The sequence below is a fragment of the Camelus dromedarius genome, chromosome 19 (assembly GCF_036321535.1).
Source record: "Camelus dromedarius isolate mCamDro1 chromosome 19, mCamDro1.pat, whole genome shotgun sequence".
NCBI lineage: Eukaryota > Metazoa > Chordata > Mammalia > Artiodactyla > Camelidae > Camelus > Camelus dromedarius.
This window is the reverse complement of record NC_087454.1, coordinates 4,599,447-4,622,990: the sequence shown is the minus strand read 5'-3', so window position 1 is coordinate 4,622,990 and position 23,544 is coordinate 4,599,447. Positions and strand designations below refer to the sequence as shown.

Here is a 23,544-nt window from a genome sequence, read left to right as displayed (position 1 = left end):
GTGAGGAGGTTACCTGATGTTTAACCTCAAAGCTTTTGAGGACCATGGAAACCAGACTTAAAAAGAAGTAAGTAGTAGCCAAGTTATTAAAAATCTTACCACTTATTAAGTCTCTCTTTCAAATAAAGAATGTTCACTTTGTGTTTAAAGAATAGGGAATTTAAAAAAAAAATCAAAGGGACTTTGATTTTTCTTTTTAAATTTCAAATTCCAGAACCAGCTGGAAAAAAATCTCAAGATATACCCAGCGGAGGTCCCTATATTTACGGAGCTCATTTAATGAGGTAGCAAAAAGACAGGTAAAGCACGTGAAATGCAGCCAACAAAAACAAAAAGTTATTGTGAAAGTCACTCCGGGGCATCTCAAGCTAAATCACGGCCATGGTGCAAGTTCAGAACCTCAGAAGAAGGAAAATGCCTGCTCAGCGGCCAGTTTCGGAACCCTTCCGCTTCCTCGTCCTGCCCTTAACCATTCCTGAATGTATTTCCATCACAGAGCCTGCTACATTGCACAAATCCTGTGTACCTACACTTCAGCCTCCCCCCTCTGAAAACCCTGCTGCTGGAAGTAGGTGGTCCATGTATTTTAGCATCCTTGGTGCCTGGCCAAGTAGCTGGCAGCCAATAGGCACCTCCAGTGTTTAAGTGGATGGATTTACCAACGGTATTGACAGTAGGATAAGTGCCCTCAACACACACGGTGTCCCCACTTTAGCCCCCGGGTCGGGGACCCCTTCTTGCCCATTATCACCATTTGTGCCTTTTCTTCTGAGAGTTTAACCGTCTGGTGTGCACCCCACCTGCCTCTTCACATCCCATCCACCCACCCTTCCAGGCAGTGTTTCTCAGTCTGCTCCCATGAACTCCTGGATTAAAAACCATTCTGGATGCTTCCTAAAATGCAGAATCCTTGGTTCCATAGCAGACATATTGGTGCAACGCCAATGGAACAGAAGCCCAAGATTGTACATTTTTAACAAGCTCTTCCAATTATTCTGACATCCATTATCCACAAACAAAGCACATTTAATGTCAAATCAAACCTGCCTCAGGAAGGGAGGGTATAGCTCAGTGGTAGAGTGTGTGCTTAGCATGCACGAGGTCCTGGGTTCAGTCACCAGTACTGCCACTAAAAATAATCAGTAAATAAATAAAACCATCTAATTCCCCCTCCAACAATTTTGTTTTAAAAGAAAAAGACTTTTTAAAAAAGAACTCTAAAATAAAAATACTTAAAAAAAAACAAAAACCTGCCTTCACTGTTAATCAAGCAGGCGATGTCACACGGTCCCTTCTGCACTGGGGACTGAGTCTGACACATAACCATTTGGCAAAAGACTCCAGCCAGACATGTGTGGTGATGTAGCAGGGGGTGTAGGCTGTTTCTATAAAGAACTGTCCCACTGGCACGGCCGTGGAGACAGGTGTGGCCCTACTGGCTCCCATGAAAAAGGCAATGGTTTCTTTGACAATTTATTGTTGATCTGGAGCAGTAATTTCTTTCTCCCTCGCCTCATCCTGAAAGTAAAGCTGAGACAACTTATGGAAATACAATTTTAGAAAACAGACATTAAATAGAGGTGGAAATAGGAACAAAAGGAAAATAGGGCAGCAAAGTAAGACAGGTTAATATAGAAAAATAAATACCATCCAGGAAGTAGAAGTGGTTCCGAGTTTCCTAGTGACCAGCAAAAACGGAAACGGGCCCGTTTACAACATTCCCAACAGGCACTGCACAAAACCAAAGTTGGTTAGAAAAAAATCCTGCGTTTCCCTAATATTGGCAATTTGAGCCAAGCGGAGCTTCGTATCCCAAAAAGCATGTCAACAGCGTGGAATGCCGATCCCTCCCCCTCCCCAGTGGAGGTGCGGTGGTTCATCAGTGGCTGCCCTTTGTGGATGCAACACACATTAGACAACGCCTATCTGCTGGAAAGTTCTAAGCACTTATACTGAAGGGTGGAACACCAGTGGCATCAATGTGGGAGTTCAAAATGGCAGTCCTAGAGATTCTTCCTGCTTCACGAGGATAACTGATTTGGCTAAATGAGGTAGAGATTTCCAGTTTTTTCCACAGGTTCATCCTCTATTGATTCCAGGAATAGGACATCATAACACAGCAGCGCACTTGCAATCCTAGAGACCAAGGCCGTCATGGGATGCGAGAAAATTACAGGCCTATGGAAATCTGGGGACTCTGGAATTCCAAAATTATAGGCCTACAGAGTTGGAATGTGTCTCAGGACATGACGACTGCTCAGACATCGCCAGTGAAGCTTGGATCCTCCTGCTTGGGCAGGCTCAGTAAGGGCCCGCTTCTCCACCCAGGCAGGAGCTGCCCGTGGGCAACGATCTTAGTCACAGGGCGTCTGTGGTCCCCGAACTTTATTTTACCTTGCGGTGACATAGTGCTTCGGCTTTATAATTTCTCTCGTAAACATCATCTCTTCGAGTTCCAGAGCATGCATGATGCCTCAGTGCTTCCCAGAAGGAGTTGAGACTAAATGTGAACTGTCCGATGTTTTCCAGTCTTCTTTTTTGACGGCTTCCGACCCCTCAGCGGCAGCAGACGATGTGTTAAATTGTATGACAGGAAAGGAATGTAAAGTTCTTTTTCAGAGGGCCTCGAGCTGCAAGCACATCCCACAGTAGCGTCTAGCTTCCGAGCACTGAAGATGTCGCCGGCACGGTGCTAAGCTGCCACAGGGCGTACCTCCGCCAGTCCTCACAAGCACCTGAGAACTACGTGGATTTGCTGGTTCCTGTTTCTAGAGGTGGTAAAACTGAAGCACCGATGACTAGAGGGGAAGGCCTACAGAGTTGGCCTTCACATCCAAACAACGGACCGAGAAGAGGACCAAGGCTCTGTGTAAATACCACTGTATCCATTTTTCACTGCTGCTGTAACACAGCACCACAAACCCAGCAGCTTAAAACGACTCACTTCTATTCTCTCCCAGTTCTGCAGGTCAGAGGTCTGACTCCCGCCTCGCCCGGCTCAAGTCAAGTTGCCAGTCGAGCTGCTCTGCTTTCTGGGGCTGGAAGGGAGGGTCTGGTTCTTTGCTCGTTCCAGCTGTTAGTCGATTTCAGCTCCTGGTGGTTGAAGGACTGGCGTCCCCGTTTCCTTGCTGCCTGTGAGCCGAGGGCCGGTCCCGGCTTCTAGAGGCCACCACAGTCCTGGGCTAGAGGCTTCTTCCTCCGTCTTCAGAGACAGTCCCTCTCGCCCTCGGAATCTCTCCTCCTCCACCTCCACTTCTGCTTTTAAGGGCCCACGTGGTTCAGCATGCAGGAAAGTCTCCCTATTTGAGGGTCCACTGTCTAGCAATCTCAGCTCCCCTTTGCCACTTAAGGTAACATATTCACAGGCTAACCGCAGGGGGCGGGCCCCAGGAGGGCCAGAATCCTGCCGCCGCAAATGCTCCCACCACTGACTGTCGGGTCTGAGCCAGATCGCACACACAGGGTTGTCCTGGTTTGTGTGCATGGAAGTAGTGACATTATGCAAACTGTACGCTGTAAACAAAACTTTCCTCGTGTGATGAATTGGGGAGGTAGAAAGAAGAGTATGTCACCTGCTTGAGTCGGGACTGGCTAATCCCCAGCCCCAGGAGCCGGCCCCTCTCTCTCCCACGCCACCTGTCACAGGTGTGGGTCGGCCAACAGAGTGGAGACAAACCAGGTGGCAAACGAAGGCGAATTTCCACCTGGTCAGTTCTGCTGGGCCGAGCAGCCTGTGAGCCAGGCTCGGGTCACTGCTAAGTCTCCTCTCGAGCCAATTAAGTTTCAAAGGCGTTCTCTGCCCCTCGACCACAATTCTAAGCTCACAAATGGGTGTCTTTAGCTGTAAGGAGAAATGAGGGAAAGAGTTCCAGGGAGACCAGGTTCAGTCTAGTCAAATGTCTATTTAAATCCTAACCTTTCAGATTTCAGTTACTAGAAGGAGTACGTTTTCCACAATTACCATCCTGTAGGCGCTATTCACGCATTTGTCACCCCCTCTTGATTAAGCATTCTGAACTTAACTGAAGGAAAAGAAGAAAATGCAAAATACTTTAAAGATTTCAGAAAGACCCTCAAAGGCTGCAAGTCCAGGGTACGTGGGGGTTTTACCTAGACAGCTACCACGATGGAAAGCCTCCTACCGGGTCTCCCCACACTGGGCTGCTCCACACAGAGACCAGAAATATCTTCGTAAAGCACACACCAGTCACTCCACAGCCTCACTGAGAAGTTGTAAATAGGTCCTCGCCACCTACAAAACCAGTAACAAGTAAGCTCCAGAGAAATGCTCCCCCATCCCTCACAAGCTGGCCTCGGCCTCCCTTTCTAGACTTCTCCCTACCTGAGTCCCACCAGGCTCCACTCACCCTGGGGTCCAGCTCCTCAGACCTCTGGCCTCGCCCAAAGCCCCCTCCTCAGTTCCCTCCTGTGGTCCTCAGTCAGGACACCTGTGCCTTCCACATCCACCAGCAGACAGCCACTTCTGTCTACACTCAGCCTGAAGGTCATGTCCCTCCGTGAATGAATCCACCTTCATGGGCACCCCTACACTATCCTGTTTCTCCCTCTACCTCAGGCACCACCGTACAACGTTTGGGGTCAGGGTCAGGGGTCCAAGCAACTGTCTCCTTCTCTTGACTTAGCAATTCCACCTCTCCCCATCTCTACTGCAGCCAGCACTGAGCCCAGTGCCTCAGAGGGACTCCATCAGCACCATAGCACCAAATAACATGTCACTTCCAACACTGAAGACAGTCCCTGGGTTTAAGGGCGTGCATCACCCAGGATGCTCAGATGCCACCTGGTTAGAGGCATGCTATCGACCACTGTGTCTTCCAGGAAGTAAAACAGGACGATGGTGGAAGCTACATCCTCTTGTCTTCATGTGCTGCATTGTAACCCTTTCATAAAGGTTATTTTGTGCGTTCTGTGGAGGTACCCAGCCATCTTCCCATTTCCCGGCATGTTTGAAAATGTTCACAATAAAATGTTGGCAAGAATTAAACGATGGATGGCAACTTGGAATTTGCTTCCTCAGAAGGGTGTGGTTGATCACAACTTGCAGGAATCAGCCTGGAGGAAGCCAGGAATTCTTTGTGGGACTGTAAACAAAAAGCACTTAGCTAAGAGGTTGGTGAAACCTGCTTGCGGCCCAGGCGGAAAAAGCACGTGCTGTCGTTGACCTTAGAGTCACGGAAATAAATTCCTCAGTCTGGTGAAACGTTCTGGTGACACATTTTATTTTCATAGTGTGGAACGGGGCTCTCCTGGCCGTCCTTGGGGTTTCGGTGATGCAAGGTGGCGCCGCAGGGGAAGTCTTGATTCAGAGTTCAGCTTCCCGTGAGCCAGGGCCCCGAGCACCAGAAGAGCCACGGAAACAAGGGACACAGAGGGAGATCAGGAAACGGGAATGAGCGAGCGCTTCTCCTGTCCTGAAAACAAATGCTTCTAGGTAAAGAGAAGCCAAAGGGAAGACATGCTGCCTTCAGAAAAGAGGGTCTCGTGTATCCAGCCCCGAGGGGACAGTGGACCTGACGTGGCTGGAGGATGCTCTCCAGGTGTAAGATAAACTGTACTCCTTGCTAGAGCCAAACAGGCAACAAATGAGGCATTACAACAGCCAAGACACCCTTACCTTGTAAGTCCGGAATAATGCAACATTACACACAATTAATTACTGGTTCCTAAAGACGGCCAAAACATAAACAGCAGTGCACTGGCCGAGGTGTGGAGACAACCTAAGCATCTGCTGATGGATGGAAAAAGAAAATGTGGGCTATACACACGCACGAGGGAATAGTATTCAGCCTTAAAAAGGAAGGAAACCCTGCCGTTTTCCACAATGCGGATGACGCCGGAGGACGTGTCCTAAGTGAAAAAAAGCCAGTCAGTGCTGCGTGATCTTGCTTGTCTCTAGACCCGAAAACAGTCAAACTCGTAGAAGCAAAGAGGAGGACGGTGGTTGCAAGAGGCTTGGGGAGAAGAAATGGGAAAATGTTCATCAAAGGGGACAAAGTTTCAGTTATGTAAGACCAATGGGTTCCGGAGATCTGCACAGCAACATGGATACCATTAACAATACTGTGTTGTATGCTTGAAATTTGCTAAAAGGGTAGATCTTAAGTATTCTCACCACAAAAAAAGGAAAGAAAATGGTAATTATGTGCAGTGGACATGTTAATTCGCTTGACTGTCATATTTCACAATAGGTACACGCCTTAAATATAGACAATTGCTATTTGTCAGTTACACTGCCACAAAGCTGGGAAGTCTATCAATGAGCGACTTACTTGGGCCTGGGGGGAGGCTGTTAAGGGAGTGTATACTGTGTAATACACTCTCCTCTACATCTATATGTAAGGTATAAAATACGTAAGGTTATCACTTGATGGGACTTACAATATGAGTCCAATTATTTTCATAGTTCCCATGGCAACATCCTTGTGGTTCATCAAGTAAAAGGTGAAACAGGACCAGGTTTACTACTTCTGTGGCCTCTAGCAACTCCATCTCTGCCCCCTTCCTCCACACTAAGGCTAATATTCATCCCAGAAATGAAGGTGTTCACGTCTGGCATGCTGTGGTGGGGACGGCAAGATGTTAAGTGGGATAACGAAGGAAAAAGACCAACTTCTGTCACAGGACCTACCTGCCTCATTAAACATAATTTAAGTCCTGAAGAGCTGTTTAATCTTAAACAACTTTTATAACAGCCTATAAAACGAGAGACATCACATCTTGTATGTGCTTACTCTGATTTGACATGCTTTCCAACCTATTTGGAAGCATTTGTGCTCACTTATGCAGTCTCTCTGGATTGGCTGCTCAGAGTTGAGTTCTGCCTGATCCATTTCACCAATGGTCTGGAAATACACCGAGGCAATAATGAAGGTCTGTTCCGGGCACCCAACCAAGAGACCACCCTCTCCCTGGCCAGACCTTGAGGCCCCTGGGTAGGGGTATCTCAACCCTGCCCACGACTTTGATCTGGGTTTGGTTTTTAAACGCTCCCTGTTGCCTAGTGGGGAGTTAAGTGATTTTGCTTCAATAGACATTATGTCACCCCTCAGCCCTTGTGTAAACAGAACGTCTAACACCTTCACATGGAAGCCAAGCCAGCCGCCTCCAGTGGAAGCTGACAAGATAAGCGTTTGGCGTCGGCACCTGCAGGCGGGGTCGTGGCGCAAGCAGGAAACTTAAATTTAGATTCGGCAGCATTTCTTTCTGACTCCTAGTAATACTTATTAAAGTCACAATGACATCAGATAAAGGGAAAATGACATTTCTTCTTCCTGAGGTCTTTTTTTCCCTCTACCACCATCCAGAAAGTCACAGAACGTAAAAGGAGAAGGCGGCAACGCCTCTCTCCTTAGAACCACGGGTGCGAGTGGAGGTTAATAAGCATCCCTCACATCTGCACAGCATTTCAGTTTAGAATCCTCTCATTCAAAGGTCTGATGTTATCAGCAATGAGAGGGAGAAAGAAGACCATACACACTAATTTTGTTTTGGAGAAACCGACCCTCATCCGTGTCATGAGCCTCTCGAGTACCATCTCAAGTGAGGCATCGTGCTCAGTATTTGGCGGGAGAAGGGGTAGGAAGATGAATAACACATTGTAGGATCAAGAACCAGAAAAAAATATGAAAATGAATCTATGTATGTATATGCATGACTGGGACATTGTGCTGTACACCAGAGACTGATGCATTGTAACTGACTAAATAAACTTCAATTTAAAAAAAGACAAAAACAAAAAAAACAGAAAAAGAATCAGAGAAGTCAGGGTTGAAGGTGATTTGCCCACATCCACCCAACAGGTGGGTGGCAGTGCCCAGACTGGAACCCAAGGCTGTCTACCCTTTCCTCTAAGCCACACAGAGCTCGTCTGCAAATGCACATCTGAACATCGAATGCGAGCTGTTCTGCACCGGGGAAGGTCACTCAGTCCCAGATGTTCCTCCCAAGAGTCATGACACATGGTAAGCAAATTTCAGAAAGGCTTCCTTGCTAAGATGGCATTTGAGCTGGGGTTTAAAGAACACGTAGAGCTGAGAACATCAAACGGGCAGTTATGCAAGAAATCAGGAGGAAAGGCCAGGGGAAGGAAATCTCAGCACGGAGTTCACAGGCTGAAGGAGAGAGGATACAAGAGGAGGGGAGGGGCTGAAATGGAAAGGGCAGGGCGTCCGGATGGCAGGCCAGCTTTCCTCTGGCGGCCGTAAGGATCCAGTGAAGGTGCTGGAGGAGGAATAACGGCAGATCACATCTGTGCCACAGAAACACCGAGCTGGCGTGGAGGCAAGGGTGGGTTAGCAACAGAGGAGGCTGGCACAGAAGTCAAGGCCAAGCTCATAAAGACCTCATCTGAGGAACATGGGGAGAGAGTGGAGGGAAAAGATGGGAAGATGGGAGTGAGAGATTTCAGAAGCAGAAACAGTAGGTCTGGCCCCTGCTCGGGTGTGGGAGTGAGGGCTGAGCCCGAGTAACTAGCACCCTGTTTCTCGACCCTTAGTCACCACCTCACATCCAAACATACTTGTTAAAATATCTATTCCCAGAGCAAATCCCCCGAGTCTAGGCCAGGTCCAAGAAGGCTTTTACCGCATGTCAAGAAAAACGAGAGATCTGTGCAGACCCACCACCTCTGTGTTCCTGTCCTGCAGTGAGATCGGCACAGAAACCGAGGCTGTCCAGACAGTTTGAGAGCATCCTGGCTGATCATTTTATGTCAGTGGAACTGAATAATTAAAAATTGAGGCTCGATTCTATACATATTTGTTTTTATCCATTTCACCTAATAATTCATTTTTAATTAATTTTACAAAAGTATGGGTCCCCAGAAATTAAAAAAACTTTAAAAAACCAAATTGAGTCTTGCACAAAGACAGTTCGAGAAGTACTGCACTAGGTTAACTCCAGGGCAGGACCACACTCTGAACAGATGCCTGGGTAAGAGGGGGGCATGTGAGGAGGTGCTCAGGGCTGAGAGGTCTCCCTGTGTCTGACATCTGGCCGCCTGAATCCACCAGCTGCTGGGTTCCCCATCACCACAGTCCGCTCAGCCTCCACACGGGTCACCCGAAAGCTGGCACTTGGGTGCATGTCATCTCCTAACTCCTACAGTCCACATACGTCATCACTGTAAGATGTGGAAGCCAACATCGCTGCAGGGATGCAGGTGGTACCCCACCCCAAACCCACGGCCGTCTCAGCCCTCTGTATAGGTCTGGTGCCATATGCCAACCCTTCTGTGTCTTTTACTACGTTTCAGGAGCAATCTGTGGGAAGGAAAAAGAACCAAGAGTGAGCAAGCAGCATCAGAGAAGCTAAGGAGAGACTTTCTTAGGACCGTATAGCAGCAGGGTAAGGAGTGTCAGCGGGATAAAGGCTTACAAGAGAGGAGGGTGAAGGTGCTGGGCAGAGTGGTGAGTTGCGGCCGATAGAAGAAAGTCCGCCAAGTGATGGGGACAGAAACCAGGCGGTCAGGGGACAGGAGAAGGTGGGCAGACCAGAAGGAACAGCTTCCCCGAATGGCAGGGAGGCACGGGAGGGAGTTAAGTAACTTCACAAAACTGCTCTATCACGGGACTGGGCGCTACGTGGAACATTAATGCTACTCTAGATAGTAATTTCCTTCAAAAATCTCCAAGTTCTCCCCATCTATCTACTAATGGTTAACGTAAATTTGCAGCTGCAAAAGTCTCTTTTTGCCTTGCTGAGCGAATAGGATAAGTGACATCAGACATTCTTTAGGGCAAAAGGCCATAAAAAATACTTTTCTTACCTCCCAAAAATGCAGTTTCTATTTAAGATTACAGAATATTGGGAAAGGATGAGTGCGGAGCGGGGGTGGGAGGATGTTAGGAGTAAATTGGGGTCTACTTTCCTCAATTTCTTGGACTTGTGCCCTACCTAAACTGCCAGAATTTAAAACAGAAACACAGCGAAGCATCTTGGTGATGTTTTCCAGAAGGAGCCAATCTTTTCAACTTGAGTATTGAGAAACGGGATGCCAACAGGATCACTAACCACCCCCAAAGTGCCCCCAGATGCTTGATCTCAAAGTCAGAAGAGATCTGCTCACTTGTATTATGATTTCCTAAAATAAATACAGGAGGTGAGACAAAGGATGAAGGCGGCCACCACTGCAAAGAGCAGGCTTGACTCCAGAGTTCTCCCATCCGAGAAAACCATTCACAAACATCTTCAGCAAGTTCCATTCTTAAGGATGTTCAAAGCGTGTAAACTAAAAGCATGAACAGCAACGGCATCAATGAAAGGTAAGAATTTTCACTACACTTTCTGTGTGTTCTGATACTGCGTTTCCCAGCATAGGCAACTGTTTATAAGAATATCTCTGGATGTGCTCACTATCTTGATGGCACTGATGGTTTCAGAGGTGCTTGTACTTGTCAAAGCTTATCAAATGGTACACTTTAAATGCAGCTCATTGTCTGTCAATTATATCTCAAGAAAGCTGTTTTAAAAAATAAGCACTCAGAGATACACAATAGGAACACAATAGGGAACACTCCTAGAATTCATTTCTGAGCCTTGTCCAGCCTGGGGTTTCTCTGCTGTGTTCCAGAGAATTAACAGGCTGCAGCAATCAGGGCCCAGCCAGGGAAAGAGAAACCCTTTCAAGTGTTTACAACAGAGGGAATTGAACACAGGGGGCTGAAGGCATCACCATGGGACAAGCAAGTTGTGGTGACACACCCACCAATGACAGCCAGAAGCCACTTCCACCTGCAGGAAAAAGTAGAGTCAGGGCCACCAGTCAAAGGTGACACAAAGTGGCCCTTCCAGAGAGAGCTAGAACCACCAGAAAGGCAGCTTCCTTGGGTCCCACCCCGCTCTACAGAGAAGACCAAGGGAAGGTCAGGAGTGGCTCTTGGGGCAGAGAGGCCCGGGTCTGACAAGTTTCAGGAAAAAGTGGGCCACAGAGCAAAAGTCAGTGCAAAAACCTCTATTAAAGCAAGTTAGCAGACTTCGTTACTGCTGGGCTTGTCAGGGCTTTAATATGCTCACAGACAAGGAAACCTCAGAGAGAGGACTAGGACATGCAGGGCGTCCGTGAGCTTCCCCTGCAGAACATTTGGGAGAAGTGGTGCTCCGTGACAATGCTATTTGGAAAATGCTGATCTCGCCCAGCAGTCACGTTTACAGGCAAGGAAAGACCCAGAGATCGGGTTAAGTGACTTGAACATGATACTGCAAAAAGGAGTAACACTAAGAGTAGAAGCTCAAGCTTCCTGAATCAAGTGCTTGCTCCTTAACTGTATACTGAAGAGGCCTTAAGCACCTTCTAGCGCCATCAAGAAAGCCAGCTACTTAGCTGTTCCAGTGAGCGAGGCGGCATTTTCGAGGTATTAAACTACCAGACTCCGTGGACATGTGCACTGTCTGCTCTGTTAGGTCAGTGACCACCAAAGGCCACCACACTACAGCAGAAGAACAGACATAAAAAAGGAAATAAATGCAGTGCAGTTGCCAAATGTACTAATGGGAGGAAGAGAAGAAAGGGGCAAGCCAGAGGAGACGGGGGAACTCGCCTCCACTGGGTACCACCTGCATCCCTGCTGCTATGTTGGTTTCTGCATCTCACAGTGATGGCATATCTGTGCATGTATAACAGGGTCAAACCACATCAATTAAATACATGAAAGAAGCAAGGTGCCAGGCTTGTGGGAGGAGTTTCCCATACTGGTATTAAGGGACTTTGCCCTAAACAGACCCCATTAAAATGCCAGGCTGTTCCACGGCCCTCAGGAGAAAGTCAACTCTCTGAATACCTTCAGCTGAAGACACCTATATCCCCCTCACTATCACCCTCCATCATCTTGGTCCTGCCCTTTGGCACCATTTCACTTTGGGCTCAATGAAACGTCTATTCCACCAGACAAAGAGGTGGTTCAACCACAGCACATACCAAGTCAGGTGTTAGACAGAACAAAGCTGAATTTCTCAAAAGCCACTGAGACCACTCTGGCCCCAAGCTCTTCTTTCCTGAGAGGCTTCATCCCTGCAGGGATGTTGTGGGGAGATGATGAGTAATTTAGCTACAATTCAGGGAGAAAAATGCCCCCATAACATGGACAGCTGATACAAGGAGAATGGGGGGGAGTTCAAGAAACGTCTCACCTGTACAGTATTTGTAAAGAAATGCTCACAAATTCCCAAACTATCTCAAATGAGTTGCCAACTGTTTGTTCAAAGCACTCCTGAGGGTTTCCATGTTACTTGTTTGTATCATTGCATTTTCTCATTTACCATGAATCTGTGCAGTCCTTTCCCATAGAAACCAGCTCAAAGCAAACAGGCCTAACTGACAAAGGCCTCTGGATTTATGGAGTCTCAATTTAATTTTAATCTCAACAGTCTTTCCTGAGAAAATCTTTTAAAGCCCCCTCCATCCTGCCACAAAGGCCAGTAAAAGCTGTTTGTGAGTTTCTTCACCCAAAAGTCACACTAAGTTTTAACATTTTTCCTTCCTTTCTGAAAACGTTTTAACCCCTCCCTTAAACACCCCCCCAAATTTCAATAAATTTACAAGCACAGAATTCCTGTAACTGTTCTTTCTTCAGGCTTATTTGACTCCCCCAAATCCTGCCGAGCACGGATTAAACAGGGCACAAGCCCACGAGAAATTTAATCGCTCATATCTCTGCCTGAGGGATTGTCTAGGTACTATGGTGACAGACACCTCACTGCAAGTATGTGGAGGAAGAAAGATTTTTAAACTCCTAGACAAAAAAAAAAAAAAAAAAAAAAAGACTTCCAAAGGATTTGGTGTCAACACACAGAACCACAAAATAAAATCCACATAGTCTATCAAACTTACTTATATACACCAATGAGGTAGAGCACCAGAGACAAAATATTGTTCAACAAAGGTATTTGATTTCTCCTCACCTCCAACTCTGCCTGTTTTGAATTTTTGGATTCTTATTGATTTGTTTTTCTGGCTAAATGTACAGCTTCTCCACAGAAGATTTTTAGGGCAGTGAAACTACTGTATGATACCATAATGATGGATTTATGTCATTAGACATTCATCCAAACCCACATCCCCAAGAGTAAACTGTAATGTAAACTATGGACTTTGGGAGATAATGATGCATCCAGACAGGTTCATCAGTTGTCACAAATTTACCAGTCAGGTGGTGGGTGGTGACGGTGAGGGAGGCTAGTCATACAGGGGCAGGAGCCTATGGGAAATCTGCACCTTCCCCTCAATTTTGCTGTAGACTTAAAACTGCTCTAAAAGGTGCATTTTCTTTAAATGCACAGCTTCTCTGTTAATTTATTCTGACATAGGACTGTTCAATAAAGCCTGGAAAAAAACAAAATAAAACTTTCAGTCCTAAACTGTGTACTTTACAAAGCTGTGTCTTTAGAATATTCCAGTGTAATTCACAGATTTAAAAGGGGGAAGAGAAAAGTAAGTGGTCTCAGAGATTAAGAAAGGCCAATTCTAAAAATCTCCCAGCCCAATCATCAGCGCATAAAACAGCTCACACTGATGACAGGGTTAGTTCATGCTCCGCTGAGATGCAAGTCAGAGTTCTCTGCCAGCCCATGTTCATGGACAGGAAACCAACAAGACGGTAAACACAGGAACAATAATCAACAAACGCAGATGTTGAAGGCTGGAGGTCACATTCTGGACAAGGTGAAAAGGGTAAGTGGCTGGAGAGTCAAAGAAAGGCTCTGGGTGGATGTCAAAGTTCAGCGTGCAGAGGGCCGCCCACCAGGCAGTGCCTTCTGCCTGACGTGAAGCCACCCCGCTCCTCCCCCCCTCGGAGCTCCGGATGATGAGAAAACAATCTGAACACATGATCAGCACTACACAGCGAGCACTCTTCAGGCAGAGGACAATCCCAACCTCTCTGGCAGGACCAGTAATCAAGGGCGTGTGCCCATGAACCGGAGAGTCAGGAAGCTCTCCCACTCGGAACCAGAACCTCACTCTGCAAAAATGTTTGAAGCGGAGTCTTCAACCCAGTCATCTGGGGCTGGGTTAGAGATAACAAGACCGTGGGGACCCATCAGGGAATTACCTGATGCAATTTAGATAGCATCTCTATTATGGACTCAATCTCCTTAATAATGGACGCGGGAAGGGCAGGAAGAGGACGGGTGCCTGCAGACATGGGGAACAATGCCGCCCAGGACAACCTGGTTTTCAACTCACTTTTGGAGCAGAAAACAATCCTTTCAGCTCAACAGTCCTTCAACATACCAAACAGGAGGATATTTATAGATGTGCATTTACAGACTTTTTTTCTCTTCTAAAAGCAAGTGTTCTAGGAGAGAATGCTCTCCACTAAAAGAAAACCCACAATTCCAGATTGGGGCTCCCGACCTCTTGCCCAGGGCTGTGCTCTTGTGTGTTTTTATCATTTCTCCTGAATTATCCACTCACACCTGACCCACAACCCCATTCCTCTGATACACTAGGATCTCTCTGCGGTTCTGTGGGTCGTCCCTCAGCTGTAAGACGTAACAGCAGTGAGGAGGAGAAGGTCCTGAGTAAATCGAACAAATGTAACTGCAAACAGAAGAGAGGACATGATGTGCAAGGACCTTTTCAAGCTGTAACTTCTAGGATGTGTGAATAACACAATTTGACCAAAAACTCCCAAACTTCCTATGGATAGAGAAAACCCAGTTTAAAAACAGGTTGTCTGAAACAGAAATAGACTCATAGACATAGAAAACAAACTTATGGTTACCAGAGGGGAAAAGGGGGGCAGGGATAAATTAGGACTTCGGGATTAGCAGATACACACTACTGTATACAAAACAGATAACCAACAAGGGCCCACTGGATAGCACTATATTCAATATCTTGTAACAACCTATAATAGAAAAGAATCTGAAAAAGTATGCATAGCTGATTTGCTTTGCTGTACACCTGAAACTAACACGACACTGAAAATCAACTACACTTCAATTCTAAAATTAAAAACAAACACAACAAACAAGCTATCTGCTGCTGTGCCTGTTTCTGCAGAAAAACAATGTTATGGAAGGCAGCTAAGTCCCCAGCCAGCTCCGGAGTCTAACTTTATGCATAAGGGGGCTGAAATGCTATTTACAGAGGAAAAAAATAATTGCAGAGAACATTTTCAAAATACTTTTTGGCAGACAGGTGGAATTAGGTTTATCTCTTTAATTTATTTAAATGGAGGTGCTGGGGATTAAACCCAGGACCTCATTCACACATGCTGAGCATGCGCTCTACCACTGAGCTCTACCCTCAGAACACTTGTAATTGAGAGGGGGAAAAATCTAACTTCAGTGAACTACTGTGTCTTATTTCCAAAGCTTGTGGGGGAAGATGAGCAGGTGTAACTCAAGAGGCTGAGAATTTCCGGCACGCACAAAAACCGCAGGTTGACACGGCCTGATTCTTTAGTAACTCTCTTCTTCATCAACACAGGAATGGCTTTCCCTCTCTTTGACACAACTGTCACAACTGTCATATTATTCCAGGTAAGACTGGGACCGTGTTTTGGTCACCAGTTTCTGGAGGGCAAGCGATGAAAGAGGAGGGGGCCAGGGTGTCGAAGAGGAGGGAGGGGTACTGTGAGAAAATGTGCTGAAAATAAAAGCAACTCAACTGTCACGAGGGAAACAGAAGCAAAGATAATGGGACACACCAGCTCTCTGCGGGGACCACCAACAGGGAGAACAGGCCAGCTGTCCCCCAGCCCAGCCCCCCGGGTGACACCCTGCGGCCAGGGCAGCTCTGTTGCCTGCTACTGGGGAGGGCGGGGCGGCGGTTAATATATAACCGCTGTTACCTACTTGGGGACTCTGACAAGTGTTGCTATCTTAGGGAGTTTCCGTATCGATTTCTACCCTTTTTACTCAAGACACTTCTGGAAGCTTCTAGTCAGGAACACAACAATCTGATTAAATATTGCCTATTTTCCTTCCCACAGCTGGAGGCACCAAAGGTGGGGATGTGATAAATTCAAGACAAGAGGGTGAGAAAACAGAGTAAGGCTCCAAATGGAAAAATTAAGAAAAAAGTTGCAATGGCTTTATACTGAGGAAAAAACAACAACAAAGAGCATTCCACAGAAGAATTCATTTTTAAATATAGGATGGACACAGTGGGAAAACTGACTTGTGAAAAATTGACCAAACACTGGTTAATTACTCAAGAAATTGTCCTCTTCCCTTTCCTAACTCAGCTTCAGACACAAATGAACAAGAGGCAGAGATAACAGTGGCTGATGATCTGAGAGTGTGCTGTCCTACCTTCAATGTTCAGTGTTCCCCTTCCCACCCCCAGATCCAAGGAAAATATTGATGTGAAACCCCACATTTTGAGTAGCTAAACTCTGAAGACCCTGAGTGATGAAACACAATCGTTACGCTCTGAAGGAAGTGCTGAACGTGGGGTTTCACTTACACGGGTGTTTATATCACTAGGAATCCTTCCTCCATGCTAATCAGAGGCAAGCCCTTCAGTGGAGGAACAAGGCATGAGTCAGCACATTTAGAAAGGATTTATACCCATTCTTAGAAGGACAACCAGAGGAAACACCATTTGAGATCTAAACAATGGTATCTGCTTGCCCTTTGATCCGAGTTTGAGAACACTTTGTACAACATTCTAGTTGAAACACCATTGAATTTCACATTCACTATTTGAAATCTCTTTAGGAGACCATCTACTGCTTTCTTTGAACCCTACTCTTGCAGTCAAATTCTCCTGACTCTTTTTGCTGTGAATAGCTTGGGGCATGGATTTATTTTCTGCTAACAAAAAATCTTCATAAGTATAGACAGCTTACATAAAAAATAGGCCCACTGACCTGTGAGAAAAAGACAGTACAGTGTATCTGGTGACAAATCCAAGTAGGGAGTATTCCATTTTTTCTTCTAATTTGTTTCCCAAGAGTAGTTTTGTTCAGAAGACTGTCAGTATTTTTAGCACAATTAAGTTTCTTGTTACTTGCACTAATATATACTGATTCCCTTTTCTGACCATAATTTGAGTTTTTTTATTTCATTTTATCCTAGCATCTGTAGATCAACACCTCGCTAATTCAAATAAATGAAGTCTGAAACTCAGAGATAAAGAAATCTTATCAAATGTAATGCATATTACAAATTAATATAGAGATGTAACTAATAAAAAGGAGGTATATTAAAACATTATGATCTACATCAGAAACCATGAATCTCAATGTCCTATCTTCACTTACTTCAAATGTTTTACTTAGTAAAAAGCAGATATACCATTTCTAAATGATCTAAATAAAATCAGGTGTACCCTTCTCGATTAGTGAAATGAGAATTTTAAATGAGGAAATTGTCTATCTTCATGAATTCAACCTTGTTTAAGCACCTTCTTATGTGCTCAGTGTCATGTTAGGAACTTAGGTTACAGCGGTGTATAAGCCTAGTTGCTTTGGGAGGCTGATATCCTAGAGGGATGACAAACAAATGAGTAAGCAAATTTTAAAAGAAAAAAAAAAAACACTCTTTGTAAAAAGTGCAACCAAGGAAATAAACAGGGTGCTGTGATGATAAAACGCAGGTGGGGGTGGAGGCGGCACCAGCTTCTATGGAGTGGTTAGAAAAGGCTTCTTCTCTAAGGGAAATTTTAAGCTAAGACCTGAGATATTTCAGGGTACTTCTCCAAGGTCACCAGATTGGCAGGCTTGCTTATTCGGCTGCCAAGACATTTTTAGCATTAGAAAACAAGCAGAAACTGCCATCTGTGGCCCTGATTGAATGCAGGTCCACGAGCGCACCCAGGTTGGCCGGGCACACTGCACACCAGCTGGTTAGCACTACGGAGGCTACACATCCCCAGGCTTCTCACCCAGAGAGAGTTTAAAACCGTCAACATCAACAACAGTGGGCCAGTCAAATGACCAGCCTTTGGGATACACAAGAAAAGCTTATCCTGTTGATTCATACCTCCTGATAGCCACGCTGAAAGGCTCATAGTGTTTCAAATGTATTTCATGAGCAAGTTACTCGCTGTTCCAGGGAAGAAGGATGTTTACAACTAGTTCACACATTCCCTTATACTCTGTAATTTGTCCAATTCAGTCGTATGAGAGCACTTTAAAATCCATGCTATAAGGTGTATCTTTCTGTAGGTTTAGTCATGTAAGGCAGTAACTAACATGCCATCAACACCGATTAAGAAGCCTGTGGAATTCTCCCAACATCCTTAGAGAGCAATTCCTGTCTTCGGGTGAACTGTCCTTATGCTCAGAACTATGATCATTAGATTTTATCACATTTTAGCCTGTCATGCAATCTTCTTCTCCTCCTGAATTGAGTTAAGATTAATCAGAATTGCTTGACTGGCAGGTGGCATGGCTTGCGACTCAGATTCTACTTACCTGGAAAAGGTTTTCTTTTCTAAACACCCATGTGGAGTCCAGGATTGGACCAACAGATAGTTACAACTTGCAGTCAGAGCCCAGCAGTTAGGACAGGAGGAGCCTGGGACACAGCTCCCTACACAGCAGTCTCTTTCCGTTCCACATCAGCCTGTCCTGGGCCTGAAATTACACTATTGTTGAGTGCTTTTGGAATTTTTCCGTGCTATTTATTGCATCTTTAAAGATCCTTTATGGAAAATGAAAATAGCCCTGGGGAGATACTATGTTAAATCATCACTGTAGCAGAATTAGATGACAACTGGCTTCAAGCAGTGACTCAGAAGCAGTGTGGACCTGCAGACCAGGGAAGGTCAGAAAAGCAAGGAGCAGGGAGAACTGGGAGGTCACTCAACACAGGAAATGTCACTGTACTTGACAAACTTGCCTCAAGCCAACTCTCACCATTTCAAATACCTTCTAAGGCAGTGGTTCCAAAACACTGGAATCACCTGGGGATCCTTAAACACACTGATGCCTGGCTTCCAGCCCATACACTGACTTCACTGATACTGAGTATCACCTGGGCATTTAGGCTTTAAAAGCCCCCAGGTGATTCTCATGGGCAGCAGTGTTTGAGAGCCACTAACATAAGGAAGCATTGCTCTTAAGTGCTTTCTAGGATGATGTGACTTCCTTCAGATGGCATGGTGTCCTGTGCCAGTGCTTCTGGACCATGGCAGCACCTTAGGGAAACCTAAGGCACTCAAAAAAAAAAAAAAAAAAGGCAGAACATATCTACTAAGAATCCACCTTAACTGCTCTGGGAAGCAGCTCAACCCAGCATCTCTTCTTCCCGGGCCCTGGGAGACGCTAATGGACAGCCAAGGCTGCGAACCACGGTCCGAAGACTGGGAACTGTTTTCTAGACACTGTAATATGGCTGTCTCTGAAGGAGCCGAATGTGTCATTCTCCCCACTTTTTTTCAGGTTGGGACCACCCCCAAGAGGCAACGAAACATTCCCCTAAGGCTGTCAGGAAACTGATAGAGGGTGAGAGGGGGCAGTGGGGGAGGAGGGCAGAGGGGGAGAGGGGCAGTGGGGGAGAGGGAAAGGGGTGGAATTTACTAAACCAGAAGCAGCACAAAAGGTAGAATAAGAAGAAGCACTGGTCCCTCCCTCTCTTCCCCCACCCTCCCACACACACTTTACTGAGTGGCATGAGAATTTCCTTAGAATGCTTCCTGGAGGTGGCTCAACCTTGGATTTGGTCCCAATAAATGGTGAAAACTCGTGTCCAATCAGAACCCCTGGCAGTGCACCGGCAGGCCTGGAGCCTCCACTCCCGGTAAGATTCTGTTTCATGAGTTTCCCAGGAGGATTTCTGCACCACTTGGATGCCATTCGTCCTGCTCCACATCCTCCTGGACCTCCCCCCCCCACCAACCTCGGCCCTCACCCCTCCTCTCTTCCCCCAAAGCTCAGAGGAGTTCAGAATCATCTCTCAGACTTGTAAAGAACTCGCCGGAGTATTTCACATGGGATTCATTCAAGGAAATCATGTCCTTAGAAGACAGAAGTCTTCGACGTGGCTTGGAGACGTGGGTGCTACTGTGGCAAATGTCTGCTAACCCACTTTGGGGCCTGGGCAGAGCCACGCGCCTCGAACGGGAAAGGCAGTCCGCAGAGACTCAGCCCACGGCGCTGCTGCACCCCACCCCGGGCGTGGCTACCGCACCCGCACTTCTCCCCTCCCAGAATGCGTCCCCAACATAGCTTTGTCTACGCTAAGCTGAACCAACTTCTGAATCAAGAGTAGCACAAATCAGAGGCACTGATTCTGGAAAAAAGTCTTCCTTACACCGTTCTCATTTACAGATGAGAAAACTCAAGGGGGAAAAGGCTCTGTGACTCCGTTCGGGTTTGCCACAGAACATTTGTGGCTGAGCCCAATTTAGCCGCCCTTGAATTTCCATTCCGTTGCCTGGCAACCGGTTCAGACCAGCTCAGGGCCCAACCCCGGCCCCCAACTCGCACCCTTTCTCTGCTCTTGCAGCTTCAGCAACACTGATCAAAAGTCCAGCTTTTGGGGTCACTGCCAAAGGCATGGGAGCGAGGGTACAGGGTGGGTAACCCCAACTGGGCTCGGGATCCCGCCCCAAACCCGCGAAAGCCCCGCCTCGCCGGGACTGGCGCGCCTTCCGCGATCCTTTCGGGACCTCCTTCAGCAACCCTCCTCCCCCAGTTCCGTGGATACCACTTAACACAATCATGTCAAGTTTCCAAAGTTCTCAGCTGCTGTCGGAGTCCCTAGAAGTCCCGGTGGGAAAACGCACTCGGAGCATTAAGGATGCAGAACAAAATAGGGAGGGGAAAGTACTGAAGAACCTTCTCCTTCCCAGCTGGCTCCGCTCGGGCTGGACCTTCCTGCCACAGTCGAGTTAACGTGGCCTGAGCCGGGCACCAAAGGGAAAAGCGCGGCTGTGCTCCGGCCGCTCATGGAGACGCGCCCGCGGACACAGCACTCCGGGAACCCGCGCCCCAGCCCGCCCGCCGCCGCGGTGCGCAGCCTTGTCCGGGGCCGGGCGCGGGGAGCGCACGTGCCGCCCCCGGCCGCGCAGGTAGCGGGAGGGCAGCCGGCCTGTCCTCGAATCCCCTCTGCGCCAGCCCGGACCCGGGTTCCAGGGGCTCCTCCACCCTCTCACCCGGCCCTGGAGACTGGAAAGGGAGGAATGTTCTGGTTGTTACGCTACCCCAGATCCTTACCCAGGTTTACAAAGCTCATGACCATATCAGCGTCGTTGAGGAAGGCGCTGTCCTGTGCGCTGGTCAGTGGGGACGCGCCACCGCCAGGTCCGGCGGCCAGGAGGCTCCTACTGCCCAGGGGATGCGCGGCGCCGGGGGGCGGCTGCCGGAGCTGGGACGAGCCGGCCCCTCCGCGCGGCCCGGGCTGCCGCTTCTCGTCCGACGCCGGGTCCTCGTCGTCGGCGGCGGACAGGGCGTTGTAAAGGTCCAGCATGAAGAGGGGAGCAGACTTCAGCGTCCCGGGCGGAGGCTCCCCGCGCGGCTGCTGCTGTTGCGGGAGCGCAGGGGGCTGCGGCTGCTGGAGGCCGTGCAGGGGCCGGGGCCGGTGCGGGAGCCCCAACACGGACAGGATCTCCTTCTGCATCTCCCGCTTCTCGTGCGTCTTGAGCCGCCGGTAGAGGAAGCCTGAGGAGGAGGTCTGTGGCGGCGGCGGCGGCTCCGCGTGGCCCAGGCTCCCACCGTCCCCCAGCAGCGCCCCCCCGGCGGCGGCGGCGGCGGCGGGCAGGGGCGGGGGCCCGCAACAGCTGCACAGCAGCCCCCACCACCAGCACAGCCACTGCGCCCTCCGCCCCAGCCCCGGCATCCCCACCCGGCCGGGCTGGCCCCGCGGGCCCCGGGAGGCGTGGAGCGGCGGAGCGAGGCCGGAGCGCGGCCGCTGTGGCCCTTGGTGTGAACAGCCCCCGCCACCTCTCGGCGGGCGCGCTTCCCCTTCCTGGCCCTCAGTCCTTATCTCTCATGGTCTTCTGAGGCGCCCCCAGTTGCCCAGGCTGGCGGGGAGGTGAAGGGGGCGCTTCCCGGGAGAACCACACTCCGGCTCAGGTCTCGAGAGGCACAAGGTCCAAGCCAGGTGCGTCCAAGCCGAGGCTGAGCCGCAGCCAGCGCCCTCGCCCCTGGGCGGGTCACGACCCGGTCACTCTCGGGTCTGGCTGCCTGCGCACGTGCGCTGCCTTGCGCCCTCGGGAGCGGCTGGGTGGGACTCGGGGCGGCGGGGGAGCGGGGCCGCTCACCAGCTTGGTGGGATGCCCGGCATCACCCCCGCGCACGCCTCTCCCTGGCTCGCACGGCCGCTGTGAAGTTTACCCCGCCGTAGGGCCCAGGCCGTGGCGGCAAGGCGTCTCAAGATGCCAACCCTCTCCGCGAGGCTTAAACTTCCTTCTTGCTCACAAACTCCGCGCCCCTCCGCCCTCGGGCACTGTCGCTCCCCCTCAAAATCTCCGCGCGCCGCTCGACTCCCCAAGCAGAGGCGGTGAGGATCCTGCTTTCCGTTGAGTGCTCGCCCAGCTGCCCTGCACACCCGCTCGCAGAAGGGATGGGAAGAAAGGAGACCCGTGCGCCGAACAGCGGCAGCGGCGTCGGCGCCGGAATTCGCAGTCTCCCGCCTCTCCGCGCCACTCTCCGCGCCGCGCTCCCCGCAGCGGCCAACGTGGGCTTTCTAGTGCGAGTCTCACTCAGGTACCGCACTCCAGCCCTCGGGACTCCCCGCCCCTCTGGTTAACAGACAGGCTGATGGCCAATGGAGAGGCGCGTCTCGTCTGTATTTAAATAGACCCGCCCCCTTCTTTCACCCTCCCTCTCCCGGAGGCGTCGCCTCTGTCGCGCGTAGGTTTCAAGCACTGAGAATTCTTGGAGGCACCCAAGGTGCGGCGAGGCAGCAAAGGCAAAGGGGTCATCGCTAGGAAGAGTGATCTGATCAACACCCCAGTTGGAACCTTCCTCTTTTATGATCACATAAAAGGCCTAAATTGATGCTTTAACTAAATAAAAGCAAAATCAGCTGTTAAATCAATGGCACCTGAATCAAATGAGGAAAAACAGAAAAGTGACGGTTTTCCCATTCCTTCCTTAGTTTCTCTAACTGATGTAATATAGGCATTTAGCGGGCACGTGGCTTCCAAAGGCAGCTGCTGGAAGTTGAGACAATACCCTTGGAGAAGTTGACCCCATACTCCACAGACAGGGCCAAATATAAGCCAGACCTGGCATCGCGAGGACAGAGAGCTTTGATTTATCTCCTCATTTGGGCTTCGGCTTGGCTTCTTAAACCAGCACCCAAAAGAAGAAGGGTGTAATCAGACAGTATAATAGAAGAGCCCCACCCTCACTCCAGCTTTTTAGAAATGTTTCAGTGCTTGTCCAGTTTGTTGGTTAATGTTGCATTATAATGTATCAAAACTGCAATAGAATTTACATGACGTGAGATCAATAAAACTTGAGGAGAGGTGGTAAAGGTGATTTCTGTAAGGGTAGGGGCTTGGCATGCTCCCATTCAGGGTCATAGACAGGGCACTGAAACTCGGGTTGCTGGGAACATTAGACAAGATCAAGCATGTAAAATAAAACATGTTATAATTTCATGGCAGGCTCACTTCTCAGT

General features: G+C 48.5%; 1 protein-coding gene across 1 annotated transcript in view; it reads right to left on the bottom strand.

Annotated features, from left to right (window-relative positions):
• The window catches only part of BMP6 (bone morphogenetic protein 6), a 132,105-nt gene extending 109,445 nt beyond the window's left edge, over positions 1-22,660 (bottom strand). The window contains exon 1 of the mRNA XM_031435223.2: positions 21,132-22,660. Within this exon, the coding sequence (XP_031291083.2) occupies positions 21,132-21,753 (622 nt within the window). The 5' untranslated portion in view covers positions 21,754-22,660. The remainder of the gene's footprint in view (positions 1-21,131) is intronic.
• Positions 22,661-23,544: the final 884 nt, after the last annotated feature.